Source organism: Falco peregrinus, chromosome 4 (assembly GCF_023634155.1).
Source record: "Falco peregrinus isolate bFalPer1 chromosome 4, bFalPer1.pri, whole genome shotgun sequence".
Taxonomy (NCBI): Eukaryota; Metazoa; Chordata; class Aves; order Falconiformes; family Falconidae; genus Falco; species Falco peregrinus.
In genome coordinates this window covers 2,660,951-2,682,529 of record NC_073724.1, presented here as the reverse complement: position 1 = coordinate 2,682,529, position 21,579 = coordinate 2,660,951, and the positions used below count along the sequence as shown (strand labels likewise).

General features: G+C 44.5%; 1 protein-coding gene across 2 annotated transcripts in view; it reads right to left on the bottom strand.

The window, feature by feature from the left end:
• Positions 1 to 21,579, bottom strand: part of ALCAM (activated leukocyte cell adhesion molecule) — a 124,587-nt gene that overhangs the window by 16,315 nt on the left and 86,693 nt on the right. For both annotated transcript variants that reach the window (XM_055802390.1, XM_055802391.1), the window contains exons 2-8: positions 21,261 to 21,361; positions 18,326 to 18,545; positions 13,941 to 14,005; positions 13,442 to 13,529; positions 12,413 to 12,595; positions 7,442 to 7,569; positions 5,580 to 5,709 (exon numbers count right to left, since the gene is read on the bottom strand). In XM_055802390.1, coding sequence (XP_055658365.1) covers positions 5,580 to 5,709; positions 7,442 to 7,569; positions 12,413 to 12,595; positions 13,442 to 13,529; positions 13,941 to 14,005; positions 18,326 to 18,545; positions 21,261 to 21,361 — 915 coding nt within the window. The remainder of the gene's footprint in view (positions 1 to 5,579; positions 5,710 to 7,441; positions 7,570 to 12,412; positions 12,596 to 13,441; positions 13,530 to 13,940; positions 14,006 to 18,325; positions 18,546 to 21,260; positions 21,362 to 21,579) is intronic.

Sequence of the window (21,579 nt, the reverse complement as noted above, 5' to 3'; positions counted from 1 at the left end):
CTATATAGATTTGGCAGGCTAGTGATTTCTTTTTTTTTTTAAAAAAAAAAAAAAAAGAAGAAAAAAAGATCCTACACTAAGAAAGAAGCAGTTTGCCAAGTTAAACCTCTCTTTTGCTTCCCCTCTGAGCGCCTTGCTTGTACGCCAAGTTGCCTGGTCGAATGCCTACCCCAGATGCACCCACGCACACGCTTTCAAACAGCAAGTGCACATCATTTTATCACAAATATAGTACTTGCTCGGAAAGTACTGTAAAACATCCTTTCAGCTTTTTAGCAGTGTTTAAAAAAAGCTTGAGGCAAAGCCACAGTCAGTAGAGGACAGGGCAAAGTGTGAGTCTTCCTTAACAAAACAGGGAACTCGGCTCCCGGCTGCATTCAGTGGTTGCCCTGGGAACACCGTTGTACTTAAAGGCAGAACCCAGGGAGCTACTGCGGTCCATCCTGTACTGTTAGCCTGCACTATTATCTGTGGTACAAGCCTAATGCCTCGTCCCAGAGCTCACATGGACTGTAATTTCATCTCTGCACGCGTAAAGCAAAGTTCTTACCAAAGAGATAAAATGGCATTTTGTTTCTGTATGCCTACAGGGATTTCTTCCCCTGCCTCCCCAAAGTTGAAAATGCAACCAAACTAACAAGGTTCCCCAGATTTTACCATTGCTTAAAAAAAAAGAAAGAAAAACAAAGAGAAAAACGAAAAAGAAAAAAACAAAAACAAAACAAAAAAAAGAAATAGAAGACTCAACCAGTGAGCATTTGTATCATGCTGGTTTTGGCTGGGGTAGAATTAATGTTTTTTCACAGTAGCTGGTACAGGGCTATGTTTTAGATTTGTGCTGGAAACAGTGTGGGTAAGTCAGGGATGTTTTCATAATTGCTGATCAGAGCCTGCACGGAGCCTCTTCTGCCTTTCCTCCCCAGCAGCGAGCCGGCCGGGGGGCACAAGGGGCTGGGGGGCACGGCCGGGACAGCTGCCCCCCGCTGCCCAAGGGGATATCCCAGACCATGTAACACCACGCTCCGCACATAAAGCTGGGCAAGCAGGAGGGGGGACACGCTGGGAGCGATGGCGTTTGCCTTCCCCAGCCCCGTCCCGCGTGCTGAGCCCTGCTGCCCTGGGGGGGCTGAGCCCCTGCCTGCCGTGGCAGGGGGAAGGGATTCCTCGGGTGGCTCTGCTTGGGCACGCCGCTTTGGCTTTGCCCGTTGAACTGTCCTTATCCCAGCCCACGAGTTTTCTCATTTACCCTTCCCATTCTCTCCCCATCCCACCCAGGGCAAGCGAGCGGCTGGGGGGGCTGAGCCGCCGGCTGTTATACAGATTCAGATGGTGTATGGGATGTTTCTTCTTGCTCTGTTACTCTAGAGCACAATACTACCAAGGCAGAGAGGTGGCTGAAGAAGAAGCTAAGATTTTATTTTATTTTTTTCCTCAGGGTGACCTTCCTTTATCATCTACTTAAAATTGTTGTTCTCTGAAGCAAGATTGCACCTCAGACCCCAGAAATCACCAAAGACCCTACAGGAGGGATTTCTCTCACATACGCCCCAGGAAGCAGAAACTCATTAAATTTTTGGCCTTCATCTCGGTCAAGACTGACACTGAGCCCAGAGCGATGCTCCAGCCCAGCCTGCCTCCAGGGCAGCACGCCTGTGCCCCCCTCCCCTTGCCGTGGTGTCACTGAGGCTGATCCCTCTCACACTGCGGTCCGGGTTGTTATAGAAGTTCAGGAATATTTACAGTATGCGAGATGAACTGCACAGCTCAGAGCAGTATTTGCAAGGTGATTTATAAAGCAAGTACCAAATTAAGCTACTGCTTAACATGGCATCCCCTCTAGGAACTTTACATAGAGCAATTTGATTGGGATTCATATTCTGCCAGTTTATCTGTAGTGTCCACAAAGAAATGCGATGTAGCTACTTTTACCTCTTGACTTATATGCTCCGTTAGTAAATAATTTCTTCTTGGTACAGAAGTATAAGGAGAAAATATTTCCTGCATACGGAAAACTGTCAGAATTAATTTTCCTTGCCATTGAAAGAAAAATTTTGTTGCAAGAATTTCCCACACATTTCCTGTTTGGCTTTGAAATGATCTTCATAAACAAACTTTTCATCAGGCACCATTTTCAATATGTGCTAGCTCTTCATGTGGTCTCACTTGAAGCCTTGCATTGATTTCAGTGCTGTCTTTGCATACCAAGTAGCACAGGGAAGAGACAAAGAGCGCGTTCTGCATGTATTACCACATCATGTGAGAAAGGTATGGAATTAATGTGGGGAAGACTTGAGCAAAGGTTTCCATTTTGAAACCCTATTGCACATACAAGGACAGGCTCTCGGCATTTCAAGGAGGCCTCCAATGGAATACTGGGCTACAACTGGGAGAACTATGCACAGCACCTGCCTGTAGTCTGAACTGCCTAAAGATACTGGCAGAAAATCAGAAACTTCTCCTGGTATAATGAGAATAGATTATTTTTTCTATGCAACATTCAAAAGGTGATTTTCCCCGTATTTGCAATGAGGCTGTAGCACAAGGAAAGGCTACAAAAAAAAACCCTAAATACATAAAATGCTAAACTTCTAAAACCTTTAATTCACTCGAAGGTTTGCAAACCTATCTCCCCAGAAAACACGTTTTAGCAGAAAAGAAAGCATCACCAAGAGGAAGTCCCACAGCCCTACTCCACGCTGGGTTTTACGTGCGGAAATAATTTTAGCAAGGGACAAAGGAAAGGGGACGTGGGCTGAACCAGCCTCCTGCTCCTTCCTAGCTGAGGGAAGCAGCGCCCGTCCTCCACTGCCAGTCGCTCTCCTTGCCTCGCTCAGGGTGTGCTTCTCCAGCAGTTTAAGCGCTTGTAAACAAGGTTTTGCTCCGGCTCGCTCGCTTTTCCTTCCTGGCCCTGATCCTTGCTAATCTGGTCCTCGGCCAGCTCACTCAAGGAACAGTGCTGGCAGAAAATTAACAACCTAGTGTAAAAAACCCCCAAAGCCACGACAGAAATCGTGTTGGGTCTCTCCTGCTGTCGAGGGGCAGATCACGCCTGCCGTGAGCACTCGGTTCTGCCGCTTCCAGCCGGGACCCTGCGCACGGAGCTGGAGCTGGAGCTGCCCTGAGGGGCCAGGGCTCCGCTTCTCCCTGGTGCCCGGCGGGGAACGGGGCGCCTCTCTCCTTCCCCCTCAACTTGCTTTACAAATCATTTCCCTAAACATTATGGGTAACTTGGATGCTTTAAAGTCAACTTCCAGCTCTCTGAGACTCTCATAATTTACATTCATCTCAAAAAAAAAAAAAAAAAAAGAGCTTGGTCTTGAGCCAGAGTACTTTGTTGCAAATATATTTAAGGGCTATAATGTGTGCTATAATGTGCTAATGAATTTTCATACCAGCAAGAAGCTTTCCCTACCTAGACACTGAAAGGAACCAGTGTAATTATAATGCTCAATAAAATCTGTTTGGGAAAAAAAAGCACTACAGTCGAAGTGTAAATTAAATAGTTTCACAAATTTAAACTAAAATTATTATATTGCCTGTTTCTTGTTGTGTTTTTGTGGTTGTTTGTTTTGGTTTGGTTTGGTTTTTTTTTTAATGAAAATAATAAAAAGCCAAAAGCTAAAGTTCCAAGACTAGATGTCAAGAAGCGAAAAGCCCGGACTCAGAATGAAGGCTTCTTCAGTGTAACAGCATAGACAGGAATGTTCATCCGTATGTGAAAAGGTAAGCAATAAAAATAAGAGGGAGGTAAAAATAGGATTTGATAGGCATCAATAAATATTTGAAGGACAAAAAACATCATGGAGGCATAATAAAAACCCAAAAATATAAAGTACACGAGAAGGAGAAAGCACTAAAAATTACTGAGTTATGCTGGAAAATTAATATAAAGTTAGCAATTGAGAGATGAAAGAGGACATTATAAAGCATCTGTGAGTTTTATAACTTTTTGAGAGGAGTCCTCACAAGAAAACACATTACAGAAATGCTTTAGCCCAGCATAAGGCAAGGCATCGAAGTAGCTAAAAAGCCAGGGCATGGCCCGGGCATTTCAGAACTGCTCCCAGCCACCGCGCCTCACTCGGGCAAAGGCTTTATCGCAGACGGAGGTGAGGTGTAAGAGAAACAAACCAAAGCAACGTGAACCCCAAGGGAAGCAAAGCAGCAAGGTACTAGATTGTACCTATGTGTTCTGAGTAGGTGCACCAGCCGCCAACCCTGGAAAGCCTTCTGTCAAGAAAACACATGCTTCTCTTGTGTAGTAAAGCTCTTCTCACATGCAGACAAAATAGCAAAGAAAGGAAAACTGGTTGTTATATATAACTTGGAGCTGAGGAAGCCATTCATTAGAGTAACTATTTATGGAAGTACAAGAGACACGCAATCCACTTGGAGCAAAATAAAAGGGTCAGTTATACCACAGCATTCTACCAGCAAGCTACCTTTGATACTGGGCAGCTAGTGGCAGCAGCACAGAGCTCTCTTCAGATCTTACATACCCTAATCTTGGCAAAGAGAAGGGACAGGCAGGAAAACAGCAAATGAACTTGTTAAATGAAAATTATTCATTAAATGCGATAGTGTAATTATTCGTGTACAGGTATATTCTGCATGCATTGTACCCTTTCCAAGAAAAAAAATATTATCAAAACCAAGCATTCAAACACGAAGTCTCTTTTCATGTGTGGTATAACTCCTGTGCAAGCCTTTAAATTTCATTATCCATCATGTCCCTCTGAATGTGTAAACTCTTAAGGGTATTTATGCTACTCGGAAGACTAGGGACCATCGGTGCTTTTAGGGGAAAGCTGATCCCACTGGCCTGAGTCCCCTTTCGCAGCCTGCGGTGGTACAGCGAAGTCCGAAAGAGTTTCTGCTCTTGTCTTCTCACATAAAGACGTTAAAAGCAACCACTGAAAAGCAGCCATTGCTTCAATGGTTCAACCAATTAAATGGCTGATTTTAAAGTGTTGCTGATAAAAGTGTGAGTAAATACTCCTGGTATCCAGCTAAAGCCACTTTACTGCACTCTGCAGCTCTCGTGATTCTGGGTGAAGTTAAAAGGAGCAACCCCTCTGATGTGGACATAAGGAATCCCTAAGGCTCTTCCCTAGGCTCCGTACACATCAACCTCGCTGAGATAAGATGAAAGGATATTAGACTAATGTGAATTTGACTGTGAAGAATGACCTTCAGTGATAGCACTGTTGGCCAGCTTGCGTGTTTGAATATGTTCTAAGGCACAGCTGGAGGAGAATAATTTGCCACATACGTTCACAAGTGAAACGTAAAATACCAGTTTTCACTGTATGCAACAGTGCAATAATATTGTATACTGTACAAAGGTTGCATAAAGTGAATCTTTATCTAAGCCAGTGAATTGAGAAAGTTAAAGTTTTCAAACAGAAATACATTAGAAAAACCAAAAATGACCCGACAGTGCTTCAAACCAACCCCACCGCCCCGTTCTGCCATAGGTTGACTGGACTGATCTGCCCAAGTGAGGCAGAGAGGGACCATCCCAGAGCGTCCAAGCCAGGCTTGTACCTTAACCAGCAGTGCAAAATGCAGTGACTCACAGTGCACGGTGATGGTGGTCGAGTCCATCATGCTTTTGTCAGTCAGAGAGCACTTGTATTCCCCTGTCGCATTTCGCCTCACATCTGTCATTACATAGGTATCTGAGCTTCTTATACCTTCTGTTTCTCCCTGGGGATGGAAAACAAAACATGTATTGTATACGGGCCTGCTGAAAACATGAGGTTTTGATGAGACTGTTTTTTTAAAAAATTATTGTAAGGATGGTAAAATACTCCAAAATAGGTATAGACACAGCATCGCCTAAGTGTAATTACCTATTAATAGCACTAAGATTTATTTTCTGCATAACACCATAGTTTTAAAACCACCTACAATTACTCCTTTAACTGAATGACTCACTTGTTTGAAGCAGATATTAAAAATCAAAATTTGAAAGTTTAGCAGAAAAAGGGAGAAAACAAAAGACTGAAACAGTCTACGAATAAGAGTGTTGCAGCAAAACAAATCTTGTTTCTGAATCTGCATCTGGAACGATGCATTCCGTTTAGGAACAACCATGACATGACGTGTGCTGCATTACACACCTCTGAACAGCACCAGCAAACCTTGCTCTGTCCACAGCATGGTATGGAGCCTGTTAGGGTATAGGCTATCTTATACACAGTTATCCATGGAAACTGGTGTGTTGAATTAGCCACCCAGCATTGCTTTCTGGCTGCCCAGTTCCCCAGTTTCCCTGGGGTTACAACCAACTCACTTAGATCAGCTTTGAAGCAAGCACAGAAGGAAACCCTAACTGGTATCTCTGAATCCAGCAAGAGATTGATGATACCCACGAGCCTTGCAAAGAAATCACTAATTCCAGCACTCCTTGAAAGAAAGGACCCGTATCAGGAAGCAGGGAGACTGGAGATAAGACAAACCCAGGTGTTTAGCTGGCTTGCTGTGATAGGGGAGCGGGGACAGACACCACAGACTTTTTTCCCTGGCATCTAGTGTGTTCCTAGGATGACTCGCTGAATCTAAATGGCTGTTCCGAGATAAGAGGACTTCAGCTCCCAGTTTCTCTGGCTGCTTCTTCAGCAATTGAGACATGCCAGGAGCCACCCAAAGCAGATGAGGATTACGTTCAAAGGGCAACATGCAGTTTTTGAAATAACTGAAAGCATGCCACTGCTTTTGGCCTCTCTCAAGATCAGCTCTGCTCACGACTGCAGCAGGAACAAAAAAAATGGGATGTGATATAGAAGAGACAAGCAGGACTGGGAATCTTGGACTATAAAACCACATCTGTCTGTGGATTTGACCAATACTAAGATTAATGGTACCCAAGACTTTATTTTTCTCAATCTGCATCCTATGCGTTTGACAGATTTGTTCTACGCTTTCTCCTGTGCTGTCACACTTGTTCTTTTTTGTGTTGTTATGCCATTAAACAATTAATTAACTAAAGAAAAGAAATTGCACAAAATGTTTCATCTGTGAAGTCAAGAAAATGGCTGCACTAATTTCCTGTACTTTCACTGCTAGATCTTTGACTGTTATGACAACATATGAGATGGTTTTATTCAAGACACTAAACTGGTTTAGTCAAAACTGCTTCCTATCAAAATATCTGATGACGGGAAATGAAACCTGGCAATTTTTAGTAGGTCCTAACCCCAGAAAACTTGAGGTGGGGTGGGGGAAAGAAGAGTTTCTTTCTCAAAACATTTTGCCAGCTCAGGTGAGGCGCCCTCGGAGTCTGACATGATGGCTGATGTCTGCCCTCAGGTTTAGTCGCATCGAATCGCTTCCTTCATCTGTTACAAAATCACGGCTACACTGACATGTAGCAATGTCTGCGGGAAGGGATGATACAGAATATTTCACCGTGCAGTGACAGCAAGGCAGGCCTTACCGGAATGTAGAACAGGAACTCCTGCGGAGGAGGGTTGCCGTTCCCCAAGCACTTCAGAGTGATGTTATCACCTTCTTTAATGGTACTGCTTTGTGGCAGCACTTGAATGGTCACCTTCTCTGTTGGATCTGTGAAAATAACGTATATGTTCAATAGCTTCTGCCAAAACCCCACACAGTAACACTATGCATATGTATGCATGGCTGAAGAGTATGTGATGTTATCATCAAGCAGGTGAAGGTATTTGCATGCACAGATCTTTTATTAAAGAACTGAAGTTAATCACACTTTCTGCATTTTTTTCAATGAAGTGCAAAGAATCCATATGGTATAAAATTCATTCTTCTTCACCAAAATACCTGTAGCTGAAACAGCAATGAGTACAACCACGTCACGTGCTTAAAAAAACCCAACCTGATCAGTATGAAGAGTTTCATGTGCGATTTCATTATGACGGATTAACTTGTCCTCTGCAAAGCTCACTGTTTGGAGGACTGCAGCAATCAGAAAAATAACTGAAGCTGTCAACGCTTCGCATTAGTACTAGATAATAGCCGCCTTGCATTAAAAAGAAAGAAATACGAACTAAGCGACTACGTTCAGCCTATTCTATATGCTGATCACTACAGGCTTTCAGAAAGATGAATTTGGTGAACATAATGGGACCCTTAACATAGTCAACAGAACTGTAAATGTAACATACTTCTGTCATGTTCAGTGAAGTTGAACTATAACTTATATTTTACTTTGGTGATTTTTTTTAAGGTGAAGACAGAGTGTACTTTAATAGATGCTATTCTTTCTAAGTAGAAGCCTAAATATAATTTTTCAAAAACAAAGTGAAATGAACAAAATTAAAGGAAATAATATGGGCAGATAACTCTCACTGTTTTAATTTCAATGAATAAATAAAATTCCATCAAAGATGCCAGTCTTGCATTAAGACACAGTACAGTGCACCTTATTAGACACTAAAAAAATCTACACGGCAGAGAAACCCTTGCCCGACAGTTGATTTTGTGTGTTTAGCGAAGCGTGTGCTCTACAGCCCTTCCAGCCCTCAAGGCATTCATCATCTCTGTCTTCTGCGACAAGATTTCTCAATCACAGGAGCTGCGTTCTGCTGTGGCCTCTCGGTGTCTGAGAGCCCTATCACAGCACCTCGCTCCTCCTTGTTGGAGGAGGGGTACTGGGCTTCAACAAGCCCCCTCCTCCCTCCTCAGATGCACCAGCCTCGGCTCCCTCCCACCTCCGAACAGCTCCCATCTCCGTAGCTTCAGAGCTGAAGCACAACTTTGCTGGCCTAGGAAATGGAAGCCCAGCATCGCTGCTGGTGTGGGATGCCACGGATGCGATGAAGCAGCTGGCCAGGAAGCACACGCATGCCTCTTGGCTGCTGCTGCGCCACAAAAAAAAACATTTTCAGGGGCTTTGTGGAGAGCGAGCCTACTGCAGAAACCCATCTCTACTTCTCTTGAGTTTATGTGAAGATGACCAAATGCAAAAAAGTTATCATAAAGGATGTCTAGATATACCCTGGCATTGCTTAGGCTTTGTCTCAAGACTGAAGAGGGATGAATTATAATGAGGAAGCCTTTAGGACTTTCATTTGGAACAGGTTTTTACCACAGAGATGAACAGAACTGGATTAAAAATGGACACAGTTAAACAAGAATGACGCTCCTGCAAACCCCCAGTCTCATGTCGGAATACCTTACCCTTTTATCTACTGCAATCAACCAGAAGCAAATTTTTAGTATCATTCTCTAAACTGGGGAGGGGGGCGGGAAATAAAATCCACAGCAGTAAATAGCAAAAGACTAATTACATTGTTCTCCAAGGTGAAGAGGTCACCCTTCTGAGGAAGACATGACCTGATGACAGGAAGACACAGCATTCAGTGCAAGGCTGCGCGCTGCTCGGCGTGCAGAATGCGCTCCCCTGCCATCGCCAATACGGGGAGCAGCACAGAGAAGGTGTATCTTCCCTCTCAGGGGCACACATCCCTGGCTTGGCCCATCCTACCTTCAGTCAGCCTGAGATTCTGTTTTCTGCAAGAGTAAAATCCTGGCAGCCAGCACCAAAAGGCTGCTACTCAGTAAACCTGCTATCCCAGACCCAGCCATGACTGCGTCGTTTCAAGGAAAACACCACTGCTGGAAGAAGCATGAGTACAAACTGGTTTTGACTCTAACCTGTTACGAAAAGAAGTTTATCCATGACGAGACAGAGACTTCACAACAGGGCGCGACTGGGAATTCTGCCTCACAGACATGACCTGGGATCGCTGATCCATGCTGAGCAGAACCCGGCATAACAGGTTCTAAATAACTTAGATATCTGAGATCTACCTAACTGCCCAGCTCCAAGCATCCTCCTGTCTTACTCCTGCTACTCTTTGTAGTTTGCTTGCTACAGCTGCAACGCAGAGCTGGTAACTACCGCTAGCTGAGCTAGAGTTATCCAATTCCAACTAGCATCCAGCTCTTCTCACACTAGGTTACAGCAGCTGGCTGCTTCCACAACGTCAGCTAGCTATTAAACACCTCGGTACTACAGACTGCACCAACCCAGAGCTGACCCCCACCAAACAGTCAAACTGAATAGGTGTATCTTCAAAAAATACCTTGTGCAGGCATAGTTTTAAACATGCTCTCCCCATTTCTTTAAGACAAATGGGTAAGTTGCAAAGAATGAACAGCAGGTCTTCTTTATGATTTTTTTTCTACTTGCTTCACAGATACAAAACACAATAGTTTTGACAGACAACCTGAAAAAAAAGGCGGAAAAACTTCCATTTCTTAGAGTTAGAGTCTGGTGTTTTTTTTTCATCTCCATTATATTTGACTCATTAAAAAATCACATTTATTAAGAAAGAAACTAATTAGGACCACTCAACTAAATTAAAACCCAAAACCAAATCAGACATGTTGTTATCATCAACTAACATCAATCACAAAATTCATCTGTCGAAGCTCTGGACGTCTGCTAATAAAGAGTTTCACAAATTCATTTGGAGAGGCATTTGAGCAGAGTAAGGAATTGAAGTTACTGCAAATGAAAATACTCAGAAGGGAAATTGGGTTAGCCCGTACTCGACAGGCGAAGTTCACACTGGAGGACTCTTCAGCACTGAGGGTGTGCCTGTCCCCCGGCGCTGCCAGAGCAGCAGCACAAGGATACTGCCTGTCTCTGGAGGAAGAACGGTCTTAATTAAGTTGTTACTAGACCAGGCTTAAAAGAACCAGTCTAACAATCATTAAGTCTTTAACACGGAGCGCACATGCTATCTGGTGCGATTCTGCAGTGCTGTGCAACCTTCTTCTTCCCTCGCATTGGGCAGTCCACGACCGCAGGTGCACGAAGTACGTGCATCACAGAAATCTGCAAGAGCCACATCCTCAGCAGGTGAAGTAGCCGAATGCGTGAAATGAGGACAGCAAAGCATCTCTCAGCAAGTGATAGCAAAAAATGCTTTCTGGTCATTACACTTCTTCCCTGTGAACATCTGCCATACACAGCAGGAGTTATTCATGGCCATGGGGCTCCACAGATGACAGAAAAAAGAAAAGAAACGCAACAGTGATATTTGGTACCCAACTTTAAACTAAAAAAAAAAAAAAAAAAAAATCTCTAGCTTTAAAGTCCACAGGCTTGAAATCTGTATGTTATTTCCAAGGATAATGGCTGCTGTTCCAAAGGTTTTCTTCCCCATTAGGAGTGACAGTTGTCATTCTGGAGAAACAGCTAGTGAAAAGAAGACCTTCATTTACTCCAGCTTCTCCAGGTGAAACCAAGGAGCAGCTGCTCCAAGGTTTGATTTCATCTGACCAAGGTCAAAACCGATCCCCTGTTCTGCAGCCCAACAAACATTACCTGTGAAGAAGCAAGCAACCACCTAGGTAGAGCATACCCTGCCACTGCAAGCCAGGGGATTTAATTTTCAAGCCCATGGGGCACATGTGCTAGCTGGAGAAATCCATTGCCTTAGCAATCTTTTTTGTTTTCAGCTGGATCACAGAGCTGTCACACCATGTCTATTAAAACCCTATTAGATGCCCAACTGTATACTTAGAGCCTATCACTCCCAAAACAGAGGCTTTTCTGTTGTAAGCTGAGGTAATACCTGAAGTGTGCAGAACGAGAACATGGGGCTGGCCATATTGCCTATCTCCTCTGCATTCCACTGTGACCTTCTGCCTCCTACAGTCCTTCACAAGCATCATTTGACAAGACTGAAATGCTTCTTCCCCCCTTTCTCCCTGCTACCACCCCCTTTCCCTGCCCCCTGCCTGTTGTGGCCACTCAAAGGAGAATTACGATTTTCACATTTTCACATGGGTCAATAGCACAGTAAGGAAGTTCCTTTAAGGCTTAGGCCAGTTGGAAGGAATTATTTACAGAAACACTCTGCTTAAAAGTCTACCAATACTCCAATGATACATTTTAAATGTAAAAATCTGCACCTTACAGCTGTAGAGAAGGTGCTGTGCTCTGCGCAAGGCAGCCTGCGGCATTAGCTGTTTGGTGCTGACTTGGGAAAAATGAAAAACATTTGACTGTACTGAAACCCGCGTTGTGTGTTCATTGCATATTTCAGGGGGCACAGGAAGTCAACTCGGTCAACCACTCTAACTTCTGTTCGAGTTCTGAAAAGCCCCTTGCACTGCAACTTTTTGTGGTTACCCCCTTCCCCTTGCCAATGTAATCTCAACATTCAGTGTTTGACTGTTAGAAAGAAAGAAATCGCAGGTAAATCTGAAGATTCAAATTTAAAATTACACAGACAACGTACTCTGACCATCTTGCTGCAAATGAGCTCTGAAGAAACCAGCTTGGCAGCCAAGCAGCAATGTCTCTGTAATTTTTTAAACTGTCTCCGATTTTGGTCTGTGTGTCCCCGTCCCCCCCCCGCCCCCCCCTGCCCTGCGGCAGACCTCCTACAGCAATAGATGCTTTTTAATAACTTACAGTGAACGTCAAAGACAACTGGTTCAGACTGTATTGTCTTCTGGCCTGACGGTCCGTAATACGTCACAATGCAAGAAAACTTGGCATTTGCATCTTCCTTTGTGGGCATGTACTGAAGAGATGATGTCATGGTGAAGAGCCCAGTTGCTTTGTCCACAATCTTTTGCAAATTTATGACCACAACTGAAAAGGAAATACTGGTTCAGCGTCACACAGGCAGAATTTGCAACCTTTTTCCAACATTTTGTTGCCTGCTCTGCATTTGTTATCAGGCTGCAAACACGCAAGCAACATGACAAATTACCCAAGAGACTGCACAAACAGTTTTCCTTTAGTATTGCCACGGACATATACCAGCAACGTTTTAGCAACAACATACCCCTAACATACTGTACATTTTAAATCAACTCAAAACAAAAAACTAATTGCAAACTAGTGTTTTTTTAAATACAAATCGCAGCTTAATTTGTAAGACAGAAAGAAGGCCTCAAAGACGCTGGCAAAAAAAATTTGTAGGATTGTATTTATGACTTAACTTTGTAAGCATTCTCTGGTTTATAGACGGTAAAATACTGTGGTCTGATCAGCCTGTCAAAATGAAAGGTGAAAGGGAGGGAAAAACACCGTTCTTAAATATCCTGGAGAAAATATACCTGTATAAGGAGATGATGAATACATGATCCACAACACAATACCGGACAGGTACGAAACCGAGACAGCTAATACACGAGCAGAAGCTGGAAATCAGATACAGGTTTCCACTAGCTACACAGACTCGAGAAGAGCTTTGCACTAGCACCACCAAAGGCACCCCTCCTCCCCATGATGCGGTTGTAAAGCTGGAACTGAAAGAGGTGATACGGCATAGCTTGGGTGCTCCTCAAAGCCCCAAACTTTCCTTCCAGTTTCATCTTTCCACGTGAGTAGTTTCCTCAATGGAACAACACCTCTGACCAAAGTAGAGCAGCCCCTCTGAACACAGCTCTTGGGGCATACCCCTGCCTGTGCCTGGCCACTACAGAAACGTACCTTCATCCACAGGCTGCAGAACTCTCCCATTTTTGTACCATGTAACATTGCCTTCAGGATAACTGTCCCTTGCAACGCACTCTCCGAGCTGCAAAACAGAAAGGAATTAGTTGCTCTTTTTCTCCACTATGTTTTAATATAATTCTATTTTCGCTTATGCTGCTTTGGGTAAAAATTGCCAGAAAGTTCAAATCCTTAACCCCAATTGTTTTTCTTTAATAGGACACATCCCACCAGCAAGGCTCAGGCATGCTTTGGAAGAGGGTTCAGTGGTGGCTCTAAGCCCAGGACGGCCGCTGTTTGCAGAGCCGGGCAGGGCTAACGCAGCAGCAGCAAGGGAGCTGCTGTGCTCAGCCTGGCCACGGACCACAGCTGCGCAGAGGCAGGTGGGCACGCAGCACACGCACCCCCCAAGCCTCAGCCCGCCGCCTCTCTGTCTTGGCTGTGAACTTCAGGCAACCATCAGGCACGTAACTCGGGAGGAGAATGCTGCTCTTACCATTTGTAGCTTCTCTGTTTCTAAGAAGTCTGCTTGATGTAAGATTTCTGGTTGAGAGGGTTGTTCTAAAACACAAACAGGATAAAAGTACTAGTGAAGGGAGCACAGACAGCTGTTTGAAAAGCAGAAAGTTACTACAAGATACATAGACCTTGAGGCTAAATGGTACCATCTGGCCTGGCATAGTCTTACCTACGCTTTGCCACTAAAAGAAGAAAAAGCGAGATACTTCTACCTCAATATTAGCAAATGGATTGAAAAGGAAAAGCCATCACCTTAAAATGTGTCATACCTCCTGTCATGAGTTCCATGAGTTCCATGCATTCTGACAATACGTATTTTAGCCAGGCAGACTAGTTCAGCAGCTGGGAGGAGAGAACCTGATCTGATCTATCTGATTTATGTGATACACATGCTGGAGGAGGAACCAGTGGTACAGAAACTATAGCAACAGAAAAGCGGCCTTACTGTGGGTAGTACTGTGGCTGAGCTGCCACATATAAAGGAACAAAATCAACCTAATCATTCTTCTAATGTTTATTTTTCCTAACTGGGATTGTTACGTTTCAGAAATCCAGATGATAGAGATAAGTGTAATTACTTCAACTGATTCTGAGTTAGTTATGACTCTCTTAAAAAAAAATATTTTTTTCTTCAGTGTCAGTATGTCTTCTTGTTTACCTTTATTATGGTAGATGGACCTCTTAGCTTGCCAAAGTGGAGGATCTATCAGTGTTTCCATCATAAAAGGCTACTTTCTAGAGACTATATAACTTGTCTGTTAAAATAGTTTGGCCTGAAGCCCGGAATGCAAATCTTCATCTCCAAAAGAGACAGTTTTCCCCACACTTTTAAAAGAAGAGCGGAAGAGTGTGTGGGGGGAATCAATGTTTATACAGCCAAAGAAGCCTCTCCACCCTAGCTATACTGCTTAAGTAAGTGTACTTTATACTTTTACAGACTGAAACATCCTTAACCATGCCAGCTTACAGGACCTTTTTCCCAAATCAAGCTCCCTATGAAATAATGTGCTGGGATGTCAGTAACCCCAGCCCAAAGCCAACTTCACGCTATCTGGCCAAGATCTCCGCACCCTGCTGAAGTTGCTAACGCACAGGTGCACCACGCCAGCTGCGGCAGGGGTGGCAAGCCTCCCGTTTCCAAAAGAATCCCTTTGCTCTGTGCGCATCTGCAGGTATGTGTATGTGTCGGGATATGTGCGAATGCACAGATATTCTTCGCTTGGAAGATTATGCCACGATGCAGCAACAACAGCTCAAAAGGGAAATGAAAGGCAACAAAAGCCATTCATTCGACATTTGCAAACAACTTTGCTTGTGGCAAAAATCAAAAAGAAACAAAAGAAATAGCCAAAGCTATACACCAAAACCATTGCAATTTCTTCAAAGGGCTAATAAAGGGTATTTGTTTTTTTAAAGATATGTGCATTTTTATTTGTCCTTTGTTAGTTTTAAAGGAAAAAGGGTAACCTATTTTCTCTAAGAACCTGTCCAGGGCAAATAATTTCATGTCAATTCAAGCAAATGTGGTTTTACAAGACCATTAACAGGCCCCTCTGGTTCAGATCTTTGGGTCGCATAAACAGGCACAGTTGGCTGCCTGTCACACTCACCCACTGATCGAAACCACAAACCACACCACCATCCTCCCCCCTCCTCTGCTTTGCTTCCTTTCCCTCCCTTCATCTCCCCCAGGACTGGTTTGAGAACACAGACCTTTCGTGCTGGGGACCCCCTGCAGGGCTGTGACCAACGGGAGGACCCCCAGCTCCATGGTCCCTGTGTGGTTTTTTGCATGCTGTGGTGACGATGCCGCAGTTGGGAGCCCACCACCTGCTCTCCCTGAGCCGCTCTGAAGGGAACCGCCTGCTGCCAGACCCCCTGGCCACAGCAGGGGCTCCAAGGTAATTTACTACCAAAGACATATCTGGCATTTACTAGCTCTGCGAGAAGAAATTGTAAACTTGGCAGCAGTGGAGCTCACTTTGGTGGGTTTGCAGCTTCAGCACACTGCTTGTCTCTCAGCTTAAGGGCTTGCCAAAGTACTTTGCAACTCCATATAGGCCCTACAATACAGAGGAATAGAGCTCACTGCCTGCAAAAGCCAGGCATCGGTGTGGCTGGACCACAGCTCCTGTCCGCTGGGCTGCTCCACGCTGGAAACTAGCCATTGATTTTCAGCAAAAAGATGCTGACAGGATCCATCTGGAAAGCTGGTAGAGCTTGTTTGAGTGGTCCGGTGAGTGAGACTAGCAGGTGGTACCTGTGCAATGAGCCATTGCAGCTCGTTAGTTCTGAGTTAATCAGGTAGCACAGCTGAGGACATGGCAAGCTCCAGCGAAACAGAGCCTCCCTCACCACTTCGGGGATGCAGCTGAGTTTCAGGGGCGCAAGACTTTGGTTTATGAGGGTTCACACCTGCTGCAGCCCTGCTCTCTACCTGTGCTTCAACAAGTTAAATAAACTCCACAGGTTAAATAGACAAAGCTTGCAGGCTGCTCTGAACTCTTTTGTAATTAGAACAAGCAAAAAAAACCCCCAAGAAAACCCAAAAAGCAGGCTCAAGGAAGTTAAATGCGAAGAAATGTTCAGAGAACCCTACATAATGTTGTGAATTCAAAATGAAGAACTGCAAAGGTAACCTCTTCTTGCAGTGCTCAGCTGGCCTGTAAGGAGCAGCTGGGGGAGCTGGGGGTGCTCAGCCCAGGGAAAAGGGGGCTCAGGGGGGACCTTCTCGCTCCCTACAGCCACCTGACAGGAGGTGGTGGCGAGGGGGGGTTGGTCTCTTCTACCACGTAAAGAAGCAACAAGACAAGAGGAACCAGCCTCAAGTTGCACCAGGGGAGGTTTATGTTGGATATTAGGAACGTCTTCACCGAAAGGGTGGCCAGGCACTGGCACAAGCTGCCCAGGGAGGTGGCGGAGTCACGTCCCTGCCATGCAGCCATGGCACTCAGGGACATGGTTCAGTGGTGGCCTTGGCAGTGCCGGGTTAACAGCTGGACTTGATGGTCTTAAAGGTCTTTTCCAATCAAAACAATTCTATGATACTGCATGTGTGGCATCCTCCATTCTTATCTTTCTCAGTAAACAGAAGCTTTCTCTATTAGTATTAATGCATAAAATAAAATATACAAGCTGTGCTCCACGGCTGAGTTAGCACTGTGTTAATATTTAGTACAGTACACAGTAATTCAAGCAGTTAGCATTTCATTTCACCATATACCACTGTCTCATCTACATATTTACTGCTGTGCAATAAGTAAACATGATAATTCTTTATCATTTCCTCCGAAGCACTGTGTTTACTATGCGTGCTCCCAGCACACTCCTCCCTGTTGTCACTAATTCGATTGTTCTTGCAGACAAATTGAAAGTGAAAAGAGGGAAAGGAATTACTGTTGACTCCTAATCTAGCTTCAAACTCATTTCTGCCACTGACAGACTCCTGCCGTGACACCACCGATGGCTCCCTGACACCTTCTCCCCGGGAAAAGCGTAGGGCTGCCCTTCCAAAGCGTGCAGCCGGGTTTTCCAAGCACAAATGTGGTCTCTGAAATGCCCAACCCTGCAGTCAGCACGTTCCCACCACAAAGGCTTACTTTGACTGCGTAAACCAGCATCTGAAGAGTGACAAAGGCCAAAAAAAAAAAAAAAAAAAAAAAAAGACATATAAAACAATCAAGCTGAAGAAGACAGCCACTGCCGTCACCAGGCAGCATCAGTGCTAGCCAAGGGCTGAGGGCCACCTCTGCGAGGGGCTGCATCTCTGCTCGGAAGTGGCCAGGTTTGTCCACGTTTCCATCGCATCGCCTCGAATGCCACTAAACTTTGCCACGGATTGCTGTTCCTCCTGGTGGTTCAAGCAGGGGACAACATCAACATTTGGCGCTGGCAACTGGTTTGCCAGCCCCTCGCTGCCTCCCTCCCCGCTCATACTGCTGCATACTGGCTGCTCGGAGATGCTTTAAACCTCGCCTCGATCTAATCCTGCAGACCGCACACAGTTAATGCTTCCCTCCTGCAGAAAAATTCGCTCGGAGAACAAATGGAAAATAATCAGTGCTAATTTTACATTTTTCATTTCCAAGGCCAAATGACATCACATAAGTGAGTCATTATCAAAGCCTAAAATTCTCTTTGAGCCAGCACTTATCATGAATAAACTGCAAGTGCAGGCAGTCCTGTTACACAAATGCCACCAGTAGATTACATTTTTGAAAGCCGCAGAAATTGCTAGTCTTAGTAATTTACTCAGCCAAACTTACTTTCTTGGCTTTAATCTTTCCCTTAAACAAAAGTTCCTGTAATTTACGATTCAGATGCTGATGAATGTTAACAGTAATAACAACTAGATTTACTTACTGAAGACTTTGACTATCGTTGGCTCTTCAGAAACATCATCTTCTGTAACTAGCATACACACAAATCTCTTTTCATCGCTGATCCGTGCGTTCCTGATGGATAATGTATAGTTTTCTGAGAGACTCAACCTGTCTTTGTAGTCTGGTACATCATCATACTGTACATTTTTTTTTGTTGATGATCTGAAGGCAATAAATACTGGAGATCCATTTGGCATTTCCTATAATAAAAGGATAAACACCTCTGTTTTGCATAAATATTCATTTACAAGTTCCTGAAGATCTGCAATTGGTACGAGCCCATAATTAAAACAAAATCTGAAAACTACATCAGATGGTGGGGTTTTTTCCTGATTAATTTCTGCTGCACAAACAAGAAATACAGTGTAATACGAGAGGTAGTTTAAGACTGCCGTGGCACATATTGAGAACATCATCAATAGAAATAATTTCAATCCTTTGGCTCAATCTCAGCATAGCACAAGACTTTCTCTGATGAAGGCTGGTAGTTCTGGCACCACATGCCTCTGTCTTTATGAAAAAGTATTTGAAACAGAAGCATCTGTGATCTAGGCTCAAAAGCCTCAGTTCCCTATTTTTTTCCCATCATTGTTTTACATATTCATATTGTTTGTCTGGGATATTCCGACTTCATTCCAAATGCGAGATTTAATCAGGCATAACTGCCTATTTCATTCTAAATTAGTTTTAAGATTCTTTTTCTTCCCTTTGTTTTTAAAGGACCCAAGAGTTTGTGGCATAGGAATATACATACAATCAAATATTGTTATTTATGCATGTCAGGATAATCTGCAAAATATTTTCTAGACAACCTCCTTATATTAATCAGTATGCAGGTGCCATCCTAAGAAGGAATACAAAGCTGATGGCCTCACACACACCTCCCGCAGCTAAAATTTGTATTTACGAGAGACAAAGTTATGGGTGGAGTTCTGTGGGACTTGGTTCCCCACTCCTTACACACACCCGCAGCAGGGACAGGCAGTGCTTGCCTTTGTTTAAAGTGAGGTGAAAGGCTGGCTCCACCTTCACCTTCAGTGTTGTGCTGGGGGCTGGAAGGGGGTTTCATTCCCTTTCATCCCCTGCACCTCGCAGCACTGATGCGAGCAGTGTTCCCAGCACAATACTGCAGCTTGACTGTGGAGCCCACAAAAAGCATGATGATGCTGTGACAAGAGATGAGTGGTGTTAGAGCTGGGCAGAGAGCAGGAGGCAACAGCTAACGTGCAGTTTAAATTCCCTTATAGTATTTCTCCTTCTCGCACTTTTAACTCTTGGATTACTCTAGATGTCCGTCACACAGGAAAGAAAGCATTGCCTTGGCTCGATACACAAGAAGTCGGATGTCAAGTGCAAACCAGCCCTTAACTCCGTAGGGTTATGCCTGCTCCTGCCATGGGGGGCAAGCCTCCCAGTACCCCTGGGCTCCCTGCCAGGAACCCCAACCACTACTCCCAAGGCAGCAGAGCAGACCATAGAGTGCCTCCTTCCAATAAAATAATCACCCAATGAAAAAAACCAACCCCTAAACCAACCCTCCTTCCCCCAGTACAAACAAGCATTGCTATGCTGGGGGCTCTCCTGGGAGAACGAGTATCACTTCTTGTGTAGGCTGTGTCAACAATTTCATACAACAGCAACTACACAGGGGGTTTTTTTGCATGTTAGCTTTTGTGTCCCTTTCCAGTTAGAAGAAGCTGTAACACCTCCATTTGCTGCTTGGTACTTGTCTGAGATGAGCAATCCAAATGAACGAGGAAGAGATAATGCATTTCTTTTTCCCAAAACAGCTTTGCATCTTCATAGAGATGGACTTGTGTCTTTCCAAGAAAAGTCAGCAGCCTGCACACTGCACAATGTAGGGACTGCATCTTCTGAACGCTTATGTGACACAGTTTCACCTTCCCTTTTTGAAGAAACGTTCTCTGCAGACTTCTGAGTTCATTTCCCAAAGCATGTTTGTGGAGGAGGAACTCCTGAGCAGACGAGGGCTGCAAAAGCTGCGAACCTCCAGGTACGAGGGAAGGAGCTGAGTGGGATTACAGACCCTCCCAGAAGCAGACCCACCGGCTGTAGGCTGGTGCATGCCATTTACAGAGAGAGAGAGAACTACATATTTTTTAATCCACTGTTGTAGTAACAATCACCTGCTATTGCTGGTAACATTTTGGTTTGAGGATGAGAGAAGGTTTAGATCAACTTCACAGAAACAGGCAAACCAGCTGTCCCGATGGCAGTCTAAGAAGCAAAAGGGTTTTGACGTTGCAGTGGGTTTTTTTCCATGTATGTTTGCAGGTTTCATTTGACTTTGATATGTTTATTCCCCTTTTGGCCTGGGATACGGATGGCATACAGAAGTGGCACATCCCACGGTGTTTCTCCCACAGGCTGACCAAGGCGACCAGGCGAGCACCCAAGTTTCTGCCTTTGTTCTCTGAGCGCCAGAAATATCAGAGAGAAACCACCAGCAACTCTGTTCAGGTCAGCTCTGCCCTCTTCTTCGGGGTGTGTTAAACACAGCGACGCACAAAACGCTGCCGAATGACTGACAGAACTCAGGGACGGTGCCTGCCCGGGGATGGAGGCAGCCCACTGCAGAAGTACGCACACGTACAAGGACAGCTCTGTCCAGTCAGCCAGGCACCGCCGGGTAACATGCCAGGTCCCTAATACCGGTTGGCAGAGAACTCCCGGATAATTATTTCTCTTAAACAATGAGATTAATTCCTCAAACCTCTAATCTAGGCTTGGCAGAAATTATGCGGATTGGGATCTTGCAGTTTTACAAACACAGGAATAAAAGCCTTTGTATCTGAAGCAGAAATCCTACCGATCGGAATCTGACAATCTCATACACAAAAAATACATACCTTCTTATACCAGCTCTAATGAATGTAAAGATAAGCTATACTTACATATTTCCATTTTCCAAACATAAGACCATCTGGTACTTCTAGACGACAAGGCATAGTGATGGTATCTCCATATACCGCGTTTACTGTGTACAATCCCAGAGCTAGAGCAGAAAGGGAAAGAGAGGGAACAATTGTAAGTGTTTGCTTGAATTCCCGAGTGCCAGCTAATGTTTGGTTCACAGCTGTTACAAAAGAAGAGCCACCACCCTTGCCAGGGGTTATTTCACAGCACGCAGGATTTATCCCCAAACCTCGGACAAAACAGGATCCTGCCACTGCACTTGTGCACTCCAACATTGTGACCTTTCTGGACCCACGT